Source organism: Mytilus edulis, chromosome 1 (genome assembly GCF_963676685.1).
Source record: "Mytilus edulis chromosome 1, xbMytEdul2.2, whole genome shotgun sequence".
In the NCBI taxonomy this organism is placed as follows: Eukaryota; Metazoa; Mollusca; class Bivalvia; order Mytilida; family Mytilidae; genus Mytilus; species Mytilus edulis.
This window is the reverse complement of record NC_092344.1, coordinates 115,393,119-115,408,495: the sequence shown is the minus strand read 5'-3', so window position 1 is coordinate 115,408,495 and position 15,377 is coordinate 115,393,119. Positions and strand designations below refer to the sequence as shown.

The 15,377-nt window shown below is 31.6% G+C and overlaps 1 protein-coding gene across 3 annotated transcripts in view; it reads left to right on the top strand.

The window, feature by feature from the left end:
* The window catches only part of LOC139501589 (afadin- and alpha-actinin-binding protein B-like), a 28,438-nt gene that overhangs the window by 7,247 nt on the left and 5,814 nt on the right, over positions 1–15,377 (top strand). For 2 of the 3 annotated variants that reach the window (XM_071290707.1, XM_071290718.1), the window contains exons 2-8: positions 4,851–5,004; positions 6,914–7,047; positions 11,879–12,047; positions 12,389–12,527; positions 13,217–13,289; positions 13,842–14,007; positions 14,783–14,873. In XM_071290707.1, the coding sequence (XP_071146808.1) occupies positions 4,852–5,004; positions 6,914–7,047; positions 11,879–12,047; positions 12,389–12,527; positions 13,217–13,289; positions 13,842–14,007; positions 14,783–14,873 (925 nt within the window). In that variant the 5' untranslated portion in view covers position 4,851. Of the gene's footprint in view, positions 1–231; positions 358–4,850; positions 5,005–6,913; positions 7,048–11,878; positions 12,048–12,388; positions 12,528–13,216; positions 13,290–13,841; positions 14,008–14,782; positions 14,874–15,377 lie in introns of those variants that run through there. The other variant, XM_071290713.1, reaches the window with a different exon arrangement.

Below are 15,377 nucleotides of genomic sequence, written 5' to 3'. Positions count from 1 at the left end.
TTGTTTGAACTGTTGATAATGGGACTTTAAATACACAAATATTTGTTTTGTGTATTGTATTTACCTGACTATTGTCTCAGTTTAATTATAAGGTAAAAGACACCACCTCCACAGGTGTAATAGGCTTCATTTCCTGTTTGTGACAACTAAAGTTCATATGATCAATAGTCTGATACAGAAGTTAATTACTGCGGTTATTGATTATAATGCATTGTTTTATATTGAGATTTAAAAATCAAAGGATTTTATTTAAAGACTTGACTGAGACTTTAAGCTTCTAACCACAATGTGGTCAGTTAAGCAGTTGTGACTCAGGACAAAACTTGTGCTGACTTCTACAGGAACATGTTCTTAATGGTATGTGTTTTTACTTTTGCTTAAAATATATTTTAAAAAATTTATTATTTTTTAACTAAGGAATTGTAATATATGTTCAATTTTAGAAGATTTACTTTTTTTACAATTTACAGTGTTTCCTGTTTTAAACTGAAATATAAAAAGAATGCACTTTTTATTTCTTTCTAGACATGTAGATTAAAATTGTTAAATTATACTTCTTTCAAAAAATGTTTTATTATTGAAACTGATTGTAAGTTATGTTCACATGTTTATGGGGTGCAATTGACTCCAATCTTTCTTGACTACAATTGTCAGTTTCCCTATCAAAGGTCTGTGGCTTTCTCCAGACACTCCAGTTTTCAATAAAAAAAAGGCTGCAAGAAATAGCCCTAAAGTGGCGCTAGAACACCAACAATCAATCAAGGAAAGGTGATGGGATCGTTAGATATTTAAAGATTGATAGTTTAATTTTTTTAAAGTTTGATTTACAGTATTTTTGTTTCATTTCAAAACAACAGAACATTTCTTTTTAATGCTTTTCAAATTTGAACTTTGCATTTTGTCCATTTATACAAGTTTTTATTGCTGCCATTAAATGTCCTTTTGTTGAAATCATTATAAACAAAATAGAAAACAGGATATTACATTTTGATCACTGGACTAACAGTAGAATATTGACTCCATTTAAAAAAAAATAGTTATTGGGTTGAGTAATAGTTTATTGATATTTTTTGTTGCTTGTTGAGTCCCTGGGTTCTTCTGAGGTTCTATTGTGTTTAATAGTCCAACTTTCTGTCTCCTTGATTGATTCTCTTGACTTATATGTAAACTATTACAGTTCCGATAGTTTGAGAGGTAATTTGCTTTAATGTTTTTGTTATCCAGGTTAACCGTTATGTCTTTTTCCTACTGACAGTTTGGTTTTTGAAATCTGATCACTTTCACTGCAAAATTTGACAGTTACTACAAACGTTACCTGAATCAATCAAAGAGTTATGTATAATAATACGCTAAACTTTTCAATTTGTCAAACCAATGATCAGTAAACAATTTAAGTAGTAATAACAGATAAAGGAATCAAGTATTTTCTCAAAATATTCTTTATCTATCATGTCTCTACAAAGCATGAGAAAAATATATATAATGTAAAAATATGCAGATTATCTAATTCTGTAATATTTTTATCATTTTGAAATTTAGGAGCATTATGATAAAATCAACTAGATAGTGAGGTACAATTGTAAATAAAAATTCTGCATCACTGGTATGTCTTTTTAATCACACCTGAATTAATTTATAAAAGTACTTATATGCTCCTGTTGTGATATATATAACTTTATATCAACATATTGCCTTAATGTTGAACAGAAGAAATTGAATTAGTAATATTTTTTGTGTTATTTATTGATATTTTCATTGAAAATTTCTTCATCTATTCTTTAATATGCAGATATAGCTAGTGTCAACTTGTAGTTGAACACATTATAAGTCTTCATTATACATATACATGTATTGATGTATTTTAAAGAGGTATCATCAATATTACTTGGATAAGAAAAAACTGACTGACTGAGATTATGCACTGTACTTATTGTCTAAATGATACAATTGGCCTATGGAAAGGAATTATGATTGCCATAGAGAAACATACTCTAATCTTTCATTAGGATATATAAGCTGATATAGCTTTTGGGTAGAAAAAAATTGTGATTGTGTGTATTGAGTAATTGACAATATTTTAGATATGAGCCAGTTAAGCTTCTATTTTGCAATAAGATCTTGTTTACAAAAGATGTTGCTGTTACTGAAAAACGTTATTCACTATGGATGTTTGTTCTATTTGATTTTTACCAAATTGAGATTTAAAATGACCATATTAATTAAAACACCAATATGTTAATTTTCACATATTTTAACACCACAGTGACACCACAAATGTTGTTGAGGAGGGCTTTTTATGTGGGTAGTAATGCCCTTAACAGTCAGTTGTCAAAAATTATTTTCAGCTACCGTTAGCGTCAAATTAGTTAAAATTTTACCATTATTCGTTACAATATCCTTGTCGTGTTTTGTCAGAGGTCTCAAATAATTATCGTTAGCATCATTTTTGGAAAAATTCAAGTGATGCATCAAAATCCATCTATTATTTTATCACCGAAAAGAATGTGTACACTTTATCGGCAAGCACCAAAAATTACTGTTAACGTCAATTGGCAAGAATTTTTACCGTTATTCGTCATGAAAGTACCCCCATTACTACCCTCTTTTATAGCTTACTATACTGTTTATATACAATATGTGCTTTGCTCATTGACGAGTCATTGTTGAAAACCATGCAATGTCATAAAGTTGTTTACATCCTAGAGTAGTCATATTCGCTTTGTCATCCTATTATTATCAATAAAATCTTTGTTCTGTGGAGACCAACAAATTTTTCTTGTAATCACATGATAATAGTCTTTTATCATGTTTTCTCTTTTCCCAAAAAAATATGGATGTATACAGATTACAAAAGACTTTACATGTGCAAAGGATTATAAAACCAAAGCCACTTACATGTTAATCCCCTAGATAATCGGTTATTATGTTATTAGATATACTTTAATCATCTGATATGTTACATATTTCTTCGTAATTTTAAAATGATTATGACTTCTAAACTTTAGTCAACTCTGCATCTATGGAGGCTGCCATTTTTTTTCTTTATTGATTCGTGTTTTTAAGGTTCAAAGAGTTTTATAATGATTAAGAATTTGAAATAAACAAGTTACACAATTCCAGTTTATTTTTGGGTTGCATATCCAGTTTATATATTCTAAGCATTCTGTGGCCCATATCTAAATATTAGTGACAAGAAAAGAACGAGGCTAGTTTGACAGATTTTTGCAGTTTTTCATGAAATGTAATTAATAGATTAAATTTTATTTAGATTTCAAATGGCCAAAAAATATGAACTAATCATATCTTCTTCATTCAGTTACAGTAGATTTCAATGAGTATGTAGCTAAAGGTAAAATATTTTGTTAGCTTGCTTGCTAGCTGAACCGTGAAGTCATTGTTAGGTAAGGTATACAACCCTCCTTACGAAGTAGCCTAGTCCTTCAGACAGATAGATTGGTTATCTGTCGGACTAGTCTACTCTTAAAGGAGGGTAGTTTACCTAACCTAACAATGACTTCATGGTTCAGATAGCAAGCAAGCTTACCAAAGATATTACCTTTAGCTACATACTCATTGAAATCTGCTGTAATGAAATGAATAATTATTTGGTGATTGCTTAATGTTCAATGGCAAATATTTCATGCACATGCAGGGCACAAACTCAATAAGTTTTGATATGTTATTATTACATGTGAACTAAGAATAACCTAATCAATCAAGGTATTAGTTGTGGCTGTTTATGTTATATTTCTTCCATTTTCACCTGGCAAGCTTAATAATTCTCTGGTCATGTTTCCATGAATTCACTAAATGATTCAAGGTAATTTCATGAAAAATGTTATCGATTTAGACAATAAAAATTCCATTATCTTAATCACATAATTAATCAGCATTTAGAAGACTTTTATTGTCTGGTTCATCTATGTAGGATTGGAAATGAATTGGGGGCATTAAGAAAATTTTCATTTTCCTAAGTGTAGATTAATCATTCCTAATTACTAATCTAGTTAAGAGTTCCTTAATTGTATATAAAATGTGAATGTTGTACTGGATTAAAAATGGATTAAGTACAGTTTTGTTTTTTTCATTTACAGTCGAAAGGGGAAAATTTTACAACATTTTGTACTAATCATAAAATTTCAAATGTAATCAATTTAATTTTCCATTACAAAAATAGGGTCCATAAAGAGTCCTTGAAGTCTTTCATAACTGTTCGTAGCCAGGGGGATTCTAGGGGTTTGTACAACCCCTCCCCCTTTAAAACTAATAAGCACTGTAAAAGTCAATGTTCTGTTTGAATTGTAACTGTTAAAGTTGAGTTAGCGAGTCCATGTAACCCCTCCTTGGAAATTCCTGGCTACGGGCCTATGTTGTGAAATTGCATGAGAGAAATCTATAAGCCATCTGATTGTCAATGCATCTTCAAGGTTATATATAGATGGGACGAAAGGCAAAGTTATGTTTGTAGCAAACTGGGTTGCATCAAGTTAGTATCTATGATCGTTGTAAAATGGTCAATATTTTGATGGCAATATCTAAAATTGAAATGATGTTTATTTGGCAAAAAAATAATTCTGACAGTGACAATACAATTTTTCCTTAGACTTTAAAGTTAGGCAGTTTACTTGTCTGTCTTTCAAGTTGAGACGCTATGAGGTCTTATGATATCTTGTAATTTATTTTTAGGATACTGTAGATTCCAGGAGATGTTGATACACAGCATCTTCAGGGTCTTTGAAATTATGCACATACTATCTTGTCATGCTTGTCGTTAAAATTCTGCTTTGACAATGAGTAGGAAATTGAATTCTGAGATCTTAACTTTCCTTATGTCTGTCATTTTATTTCAGGATGGCAGATTGGAGTGTTCTGAGAGGTGGTGATAGAGATTTTCTCTCTTTTTTTGGATCATCACTTAATTCAACAAGGATGGGAGATCAGACAATAATAGAAACATTCTGTACAACAGATAATATTGACCAGAGTATAGCTTATATCAACCAGGTAAATTTTGGTATTTTGTGAATACAAAAGTTTCTCAACTGGAATACAAATGTAGTTATTGATTTGGATAACAGTTAAACCTTACATTTATAATGTAATTTGGTAGAACTATACATATAAAATATATATTTATAAGGAAAATTTTGTGTTTTCAAATGTTGTGTATGACTTTCACTTCAAAAATCATGATAAACATGTAATTTTTTTGTATTTGTTCATTATCCCACTATACTTTTTGTCTCACTTGATGGAATCAAAAAGCGATACATAGGTTTGCGGCGTAAAGCAACCAACAATCAATCAATCAATGTTTCCGGCGACGGCGGCGTCAACAATGTATTAGTTTGTGATTATGTCTAGTTTATGGTGAACCACTAGTGGTAAGTCAAAGATATTTGGTATGCAGTTGTATAAGTATTGGCACATCTCATTACCATGGAGATTATTTGACCCCACCCCCTCAGTCATGGTCTATTGACTTTGAAACTTTTTCTTAGTTTTCATGAATTAGTTTGTGATTAGGTCAGTTTATGGGGAACCAGCAGTGGTAGGTCAATGATACTTGGTATGCAGTTGTATTAACATTGGCACATCTCATTACCATTGAAATTTTTTTACCCTCTCTCTCAGTTATGGTTTATTGACTTTTGCTTAGTTTACATGTATTAGTTTGTGTTTAGATTTGTTTAACCCTTTCCTCCATTGACATTTTTTTTTTGCATTCTTGATTCGAATAGGATTTTTCAATAAAATGCTAAAAATATGCTTTAAGGTATAAACAAATTGCGAAAAACAAATATTTCATCAAATAAATTCAAGTCAGATATTCTTATGAATATCCTTTTCATATTGGATACAAATTTTATTAAGTCTGAAGCAGACACTTTGTAGTCAAAGCATTTCAACTGAGGTACTACACAGGCGTCAAATGGCGTCATGGAGTAAAGGGGGTGGCGTCAAAAGGCGTCACTATGGAGGAAAGGGTTAAAGAGTACTACTTATGATAAGTCAATGGTATTTGGTATGCAGTTGTATTAGCATTGGCACATCTCATTTCATTGCAGATTTTTTAGCCATGTACCTTCATTAATAGTTCATTGACTTAGAATATTTGCTAAACTTACATGTTAAAGTGTTGCTATTTTTGTCGAGCCTTCGACTTTAGTCGAAAAAGCGAGACTAAACGATCCTACAATCTGTTGTCGTTGGCGGCGGCGTCCACAAATATTCACTCTGTGGTTAAAGTTTTTGAAATTTTAATAACTTTCTTAAACTATACTGAATTTCTACCAAACTTGGACAGAAGCTTGTTTATGATCATAAGAAAGTATCCAGAAGTAAATTTTGTAAAAACAAAATTCCATTTTTTCCGTATTTTACTTATAAATGAACTTAGTTTTTCTGCGAGGAAACATTACATTCACTCTGTGGTTAAAGTTTTTAAAATTTTAATAACTTTCATAAACTATCCTTGATTTGTACCAAACTTGGACAGAAGCTTGTTTATGATCATAAGATATTATTCAGAAGAAAAAAATTCACTTTTTCCGTATTTTACTTATAAATGGACTTAGTTTTTCTTCCAGTTAACATTACATACAGTCTGCAATTAAAGTTTATAAAACTTTTATTAGATTTATAAACTATCCTGGATTTTTTACCAAACTTGGAATCTTCTTTCAATCAAAAGACAGTATCGATAGGGAAATTTTTATTGATGTTTTCCTCATTTTTGTTGAGTCTGCAATTAACAGCAAAAGTAGGCGAGACACTGGGTTACGTGGAACCCTTACAAATTTTTTATTTCAACATTTGAATTATCGAAATTACAAAAAAGCAAGACATATCTCTGTGATAACAGTTTATTTATTTATAATTTTGACTTGGTTTACATATATTTCTTTGGTAGGAACTAACAGTTCTAGGTTTCCAGACAATAAGTTATGATATTCAAGATAGAGTACCAAGTTTGGTTAACAGATTGTATGAGGTATTACGTCAGTTCCAAAGAATAGGAAGAATAAGAGAAGAACTTGAAAATAGGTAAGAAGAATAAAGAAACTGAACTATTTGTATTGAAATAATCAATTAATTTATTACCAATCGATTAGTTCTATATAGAATTGACTAAGAAAACATATCGTGAAAAGTAAACAACTAATATCAATATCCATACTCCTTCAAATATTTTAAATATTTTTCATAGTTGATTATTCTCAAATTGATTTTGTAAGCATAAAGATGTTGTGAATTAGTGTCTTAATGAAGTGTTTCAATTTAATTGGGTGTTATTTTCAAATTATTTGACTATTTTATATTATGTACATTGTATCGATAAAGGCACAATTTGAATGCTTGTACATTCTAATTAGACAACTTTAATGTACTGTGGCCTTTTATAGCTGTATATGCTTTATGGGTTTTTCTGAATGTTGAAATCTGTATCCTGACTTAGAGTTGTAAATTTAGGTATCATTTGGTCTCTTGTGAAGAGTCGTCTCATTGGCTATCATTCCACATATTCTTATTTTTATATGTGCTTAAAGGGACTTGCGGGTATAAATCAACTTTTTTAGCTCACCTGGCCTAAAAGGCCAAGTGAACTTTTCTCATCACTTGGCGTCTGGTGTCCGTCGTCGTCCGTCGTCGTCGTTAACTTTTACAAAAATCTTCTCCTCTGAAACTACTGGGCCAAATTAAACCAAACTTGGCCACAATCATCATTGAGGTATTTAGTTTAAAAAATGTGTCCGGTGACCCGGCCAACCATCCAAGATGGCCGCCATGGCTAAAAATAGAACATAGGGGTAAAATGCAGTTTTTGGCTTATAACTCAAAAACTAAAGCATTTAGAGCAAATCTGACATGGGGTAGAATTGTTAAACAGGTGAAGATCTATCTGCCCTGAAATTTTCAGATGAATCGGATAACCTGTTGTTGGGTTGCTGCCCCTGAATTAGTAATTTTTAGGAAATTTTGCTCTTTTTGGTTATTATCTTGAATATTATTATAGATAGAGATAAACAGTAAACAGCAATAATGACTGAAATGGTCAGTTGACCCCTTTAGGAGTTATTGCCCTTTATAGTCAATTTTTAACCATTTTTCGTAAATCTTAGTAATATTTTACAAAAATCTTCTCCTCTGAAACTACTGGGCCAAATTAATCCAAACTTGGCCACAATCATCTTTTGGGTTAGTAGTTTGAAAAATGTGTCTGGTGACCCGGCCATCAAACCAAGATGGTCGCCATGGCTAAAAATAGAACATCAGGTAAAATGCAGTTTTTGGCTTATAACTCAAAACCCAAAGCATTTAGAGCAAATCTGACTGGGGTAAAATTGTTTATCAGTTCAAGATCTATCTGCCCTGAAATTTTCAGATGAATCGGACAACCCGTTACTGGGTTGCTGGCCCTGAATTAGTAATTTTAAGGAAATTTTGCCCGTTTTGGTTATTATCTTGAATATTATTATAGATAGAGATAAACTATAAACAGCAATAATGTTCAGCAAAGTAAGATTTACAAATAAGTCAACATGACTGAAATGGTCAGTTGACCCCTTTAGGAGTTATTGCCTTTTATAGTCAATTTTTAACCATTTTTCGTAAATCTTAGTAATCTTTTACAAAAATCTTCTCCTCTGAAACTACTTGGCCAAATTAATCCAAACTTGGCCACAATCATCTTTTGGGTTAGTAGTTTGAAAAATGTGTCCGGTGACCTGGCCATTCAACCAAGATGGCCGCCATGGCTAAAAATAGAACATGGGGTAAAATGCAGTTTTTGGCTTATAACTCAAAACCCAAAGCATTTAGAGCAAATCTGACATGGGGAAAAATTATTTATCAGGTCAACATTTATCTGCTCTGAAAGTTTTAGATGAATCAGACAACCCGTTGTTGGGTTGCTGACCCTGAATTGTTAGTTTTAAGGAAATTTTGCTGTTTTTGGTCATTATCTTGAATATTATTATTGATAGAGATAAACTGTAAACAACAATAATGTTCAGCAAAGTAAGATTTACAAATAAGTCAACATGACTGAAATGGTCAATTGACCCCTTTAGGAGTTATTGCCCTTTATAGTCAATTTTTAACCATTTTTCGTAAATCTTAGTAATATTTTACAAAAATCTTCTCCTCTGAAACTACTGGGCCAAATTAATCCAAACTTGGCCACAATCATCTTTTGGGTTAGTAGTTTGAAAAATGTGTCTGGTGACCCGGCCATCAAACCAAGATGGTCGCCATGGCTAAAAATAGAACATCAGGTAAAATGCAGTTTTTGGCTTATAACTCAAAACCCAAAGCATTTAGAGCAAATCTGACTGGGGTAAAATTGTTTATCAGTTCAAGATCTATCTGCCCTGAAATTTTCAGATGAATCGGACAACCCGTTACTGGGTTGCTGGCCCTGAATTAGTAATTTTAAGGAAATTTTGCCCGTTTTGGTTATTATCTTGAATATTATTATAGATAGAGATAAACTATAAACAGCAATAATGTTCAGCAAAGTAAGATTTACAAATAAGTCAACATGACTGAAATGGTCAGTTGACCCCTTTAGGAGTTATTGCCTTTTATAGTCAATTTTTAACCATTTTTCGTAAATCTTAGTAATCTTTTACAAAAATCTTCTCCTCTGAAACTACTTGGCCAAATTAATCCAAACTTGGCCACAATCATCTTTTGGGTTAGTAGTTTGAAAAATGTGTCCGGTGACCTGGCCATTCAACCAAGATAGCCGTGGCTAAAAATAGAACAAGGGGTAAAATGCAGTTTTTGGCTTATAACTCAAAACCCAAAGCATTTAGAGCAAATCTGACATGGGGAAAAATTATTTATCAGGTCAACATTTATCTGCTCTGAAAGTTTTAGATGAATCAGACAACCCGTTGTTGGGTTGCTGACCCTGAATTGTTAGTTTTAAGGAAATTTTGCTGTTTTTGGTCATTATCTTGAATATTATTATTGATAGAGATAAACTGTAAACAACAATAATGTTCAGCAAAGTAAGATTTACAAATAAGTCAACATGACCGAAATGGTCAATTGACCCCCTTAGGAGTTATTGTTCTTTATAGTCAATTTTTAACAATTTTCATAAAATTTGTAAATTTTTACTAACATTTTCCACTGAAACTAATGGGCCAAGTTCATTATAGATAGAGATAATTTTAAGCAGCAAGAATGTTCAGTAAAGTAAGATGTACAAACACATCACCATCACCAAAACACAATTTTGTCATGAATCCATCTGCTTCCTTTAATATTCACATAGACCAAGGTGAGCGACACAGGCTCTTTAGAGCCTCTAGTTTTTTTTTTTTATAAAGGATTTTGCTATTTTTTTCTATAAATAAACTTTATCCTATGCTTAATAGAAAACTAGAAAATAAAAATATGGGGTCACCGTCCATTTTAGCTCACAATCTGCTTTTGAAAGAAGCATACATTTTTGTTAAGATACTTTTTTTCTGTTGAACTGAGTAATAGGAGAAAAAAAGGTAATATCGAAATAAAAAAAGAACTAAATTACAGAAATTGCTTATATTTTACAATAGTTTAGTTTATGTACAGCTTATTTGAAAACAATAATAAAAAATATAGGTCACCGATGAGTTAAAAAAGACATTTCAATTTTGATGCAAAAAAATAACAATTTTTCACCAAAGGGAGATAATTTGGAGCTTTTTCAATGATATCAACATTTTAAAAGTCATCTGGGGCCTAAACAAAGTGATTTCTGGAAAATCAGGCATTTTCGAAAATTTGCAATCATATGCAAATTATATGCAAATTAGCAGACTCTTGATGCTGTAACTGATGCTCATCTATTAAACTTTATATTGGGATTTGGGGGTGGGGTGGTAGTTGGAATATTTTCTCATGGGTTGGAATCCACCCCCCACGGATAATGGTAATTTTCCGTCTATTTTCAGATTTTAAAACGACCCTGAGAGGGGAACATTGACAACACTGTTTTTTTGTTATTCATGTATTACCCTATAGTTACAACATTCCATTCATGCCAACTGGGAGTATGTGGAACTTGAGTGTCTTTCTGGGGAATTATTATTGTCAGGTCAGGTCGGCCTATATGTCCGTTTTTACTGATTTTTGACAAAACTGTGACCTAGATTTTACAGACTAGATTCCTATTGGCCATATTATACCTCGTTGTGTTCCTGTACCACCTATGCATGCATTTATGATAATAGTTTATACCTACAGTCACTTCCAGTTACATAGTGGCCATCAAAAGATGCCCGTCCCACCGGATTTTGGATACTTTTCATGTTTTCCGATTTTGAACTCTTTTAAAACGGCTTTCAAAGTGCCATATTTTCATGAACAGACATCTGAGAAGAGTTTATGGACCATGAATTGCTTGGTTGAAGTCCCTGCTATCATGACAGTTCACCTGGGGCAGTTAAAAAAAAAAGTATGGAGGGTCATGGGGGCCATCAAAGAATGGTTATCGCCATCACGCCTACAGGTGGGATTGGGGGCTAAAGGATTAAGTCAAATTTAAAAAATAATTCATTCATGGTGGTTTGGTGTTAGCATGTTCGTCTCAGATAAAGACAGTTCTGGAATATTCTCAGACTGGGTCAATTCAAAGACTATAAATGTGGATTTGCTTCTTCTTTACCAGAAAGAAAGAATAAGATCAAACACTAGTTTGGCTGGTTTCATAATAATAGTAAAACCTATTTAAGGTTAATGATATATTTTTATGGTCAATTACACTTTTTAAATGGAAATGATGATATAAAATGTATATTTCTTTAGGATAAGAAAATTCTTTCAATAAATGTAAGCTTAGTATTTTCAATATTCTAAATGTAAGACACTAATGTTTCTTCAGAATCCATCGTGTTACTGGGGAGTTAGACCATTACCAAGCAATGAATATGAGATATAAAACAGATAATGACAAATTAGATAAAGAGAATGGGAGAGAACAGGAGAAATATAGACAGCTGGTTACCAAGCAGAAGACATTGTCATCTAAACTTAAAGCTGAAAGAGAAGAGGTCAGTTACATATAATTGAGCAATAAATCTGATTTTTTTGTGTTAATATATTTATAAAACAAGTACATTGTACTACATTATAGATCAATAACATGGTCGTTAGAGAAGCACTCGGAATATCAAGTAAGATTTTCACAACATTTGTGGATCTCTCGGAGCACTCTTGCTTCTTCCACCAATAAATACTGACTGCCACAAAATAGCCTAATAGTGTTGAAGGTGGTGCTAAACACCAATCAATCAATCCTGGCTCATGTGATCCAGTTCAGTTAAATGACAGAAATTAAATTAAATCTACTACAAGTGCATGTTTATTAAAATGTTGTTTGTGTTATTTTTAGGTTAAAAGGTTACAAAGTATAATTAAAGACAGAGATGGACAGTTCAAACATGAATTAAAGAAGAAGGAAAGAGAAATAAACAAACTTAAGGAGAAATTACATCAACTGATATCTGATAAAACTCCTAACAGAAGAGTTGGTTAGTATTGATTTTAAGATTTCTATTATAATCACAAAATCATGATACTAAATTTCTTAAATAAGGAGATGTGGTATGATGCTAATGACACAACTATCCTGAGTAGAAATGATGTGAATGTAAGTTTGAATGTAAGTTTGAAATGCTACTTTACAGGTAGCTATGTTATGCTGCCAGATAGAAAATCTGTAGCCACATATAGGGATTTTCTCCATTTCTGCTTATATTATTTTGAGTTAATTTTGAACTTCTGGAAAATGACCTGACAGAATTCTACTTAACTTGCACTGATTTCTTTAGGACAGGAAGTTGAGCACCTGCGATTTTAATTTTTGTTTAAAATCTTATTTTAGGATTCTCATACCTGATTATAAACTTTTGACCTATGATATTCTGAGATAGAAGGCATCACCTGTCTTTTTTGAAGACTTGCACACCTTAAGGTTATGTGAACATAAAATTCTGTATTTCTCACCTTTCTTAATCTTGCAGAAGAGAAGACCTTTTTAATTATAGTAGTAAAAAAAAGATGCAATAGCAAATATATATTGAAACAGTATAGTGAAAAAGTGTAACTTTATAAACCAGGGTTTTTAGAGATAGATAATGTTATAAACTGTCACTGGACACAAATTACACCTGTTTCTTTTTTATCTTTAACACATTTAATGAGAGAATTACCATTACAGGATTGGATCTTGCTAATTCTTTACAAAACAGAGATGGTAAACGTAGCACATGGAAGAGTGCAGGAAATAATAAGTATGTGTAAACATTACAATCTTCTTATGCCTTCTAGGTGTTTTTATTAATCCAGAAAAATATTTTTTTTGCTTACTTTTTATAATTTCAAAATAGATATTTAGTCTACTCTTGTTCTATTGAAACCTATCAGAATGTGTCAAATTTTAAGTCAACAGATGTTCAACTCAATGGAAGACTATCAGTGGCGGATCCCCCCTTTATTTTTGCCGATCAATGCATTTGTATCGGGACATATGTTTTGCACCCCCCCTTTGCCCTGGGTTAGCACCCCCCCTTTCGAAAATTCCTGCATCCGCCCCTGACTATTCACTTTAAAACTTACTGATCATTCAATTAAAAATCAATTTTGTCATGAGAGATAAACCTGTTGTTTACTACAGATTGTAATAGGTTAGATACTTCTATTACACAAGCTTTATATGTGTAATCTGAAAGATTTGTATGACCAGGTTTCTCTTACATAGTAATTGTAAATGTGTACTTCTGATTGAAATTTCATATACATGTAAAGGACATCTTTTTGATATTATTACAAATTGTAATTTACAGACAGGAAGAGATGTATCAGAATGTTATACATCATCATGAAGACAAACAGAGAGAACTGATGTTAGAGAATACAGATCTACGGGATTGTTTGGTTCAAATGCAGAAAGAACTTGTCACAGTCATCAATGGAGAAGACATAGCCAACTGTAGTATTAGTCCTAATGATGTTAGTTATTTAATATTCATAGTTTGGTTCACCAGATAGAAATAAAAATACTGCTGAAATTTAAAATAAAAACATTTTCATCGATGGCATTTTTTTTTTCAATATACTATTTTGAATACATCAAAATAATGGCAAAATAAAGATGGATCTGTGTACTTGTTTTTGATACAATTGAAAAATATGATTTGTTTTGGCTTGAAAAACATATTTGGTGTTATTTCACATAAAAATGAATTGAAAAGTTAATCTGTATGAAAAATATAGAAAAAATGCCAATAATTTAAAGGTAATATGATATTTAGAAATATAGAAATTCCTGAGCATACTTTTTTATGGATAGGCCAACAGGGATCTAGAATGGTTACATAGTATTAAGTAATATTAAAATTTGTAGTAGTGAGTGAGGAATATTTAGCTATGTATATGTTAGTGGCAATAAGAAGAATTAGGCATTAGGCATATAAAAATACTAGGCAATAAGCTAACACCTAGGTATGAAGTTCTTGCCCAGATTGTTTCTACATATTTGAATAGTTTAGCCATTTGAATCAAAAGTTCAGTGGAAACAGTCAAAGTTTGACATCATATAAATTTCAATATAAATGTTAGATGTGGGGTATACATCTATGATACAAAATTCAATGAATCCAAATCATGCCTGACATTAAATTCTTCAACTACATGTGCAGTGATTTCTTTGGTTTCACTGTATAAAATGTGCACTCTGCTGAATGTAATCATCAACACTGTAATTAAAAATATTAATATTTTTCAGAATAATTTAGATGAGACTCTGAGTGATGATGATGATAGTAGTTCTATTTATTCTGTCAAGAAGCCACCTGCTCTTAATGATATCTCAGATGGTAAGCTTCTATCTAGTTATTCAATCTCATGGATAATTTTATAGCAATTCAAAATAAACAGTTCCTCTTTAGCATGGAAATGACTATAATATAACTATACAAACTGATAAACTAATTTTGTCACAACATCTTTAAAGTGGAGTTAAAGTCTTATAGGTTTGTAAGTATATTTTATTTTATCACCTTGCACTTTCACATTTTGACTGAACAATTTGTTCAATATTCTGACCAGTTGAACAGTTTGGTTTAATAAAACAAATTGCAACTTGGTCAAAATTTTGAATGAGTTGCAATTGGTGGAGAGCAACACTAACAGTCAAGTCACTGTAACATAATACTGTGTGTGTTCTTTGAATAACAATTGGTCTGGTTTTCACTGGGGGAGTTCTAGACCATGGACCATGAGTGCAGTAGATCAGAGGTTCATTATCTGGCTTGTTCAAACTAAATCAGGAATTTCTTCTTCTCATGTAAGCTTGCAGCTATTAGAAGTAATAACAGTAA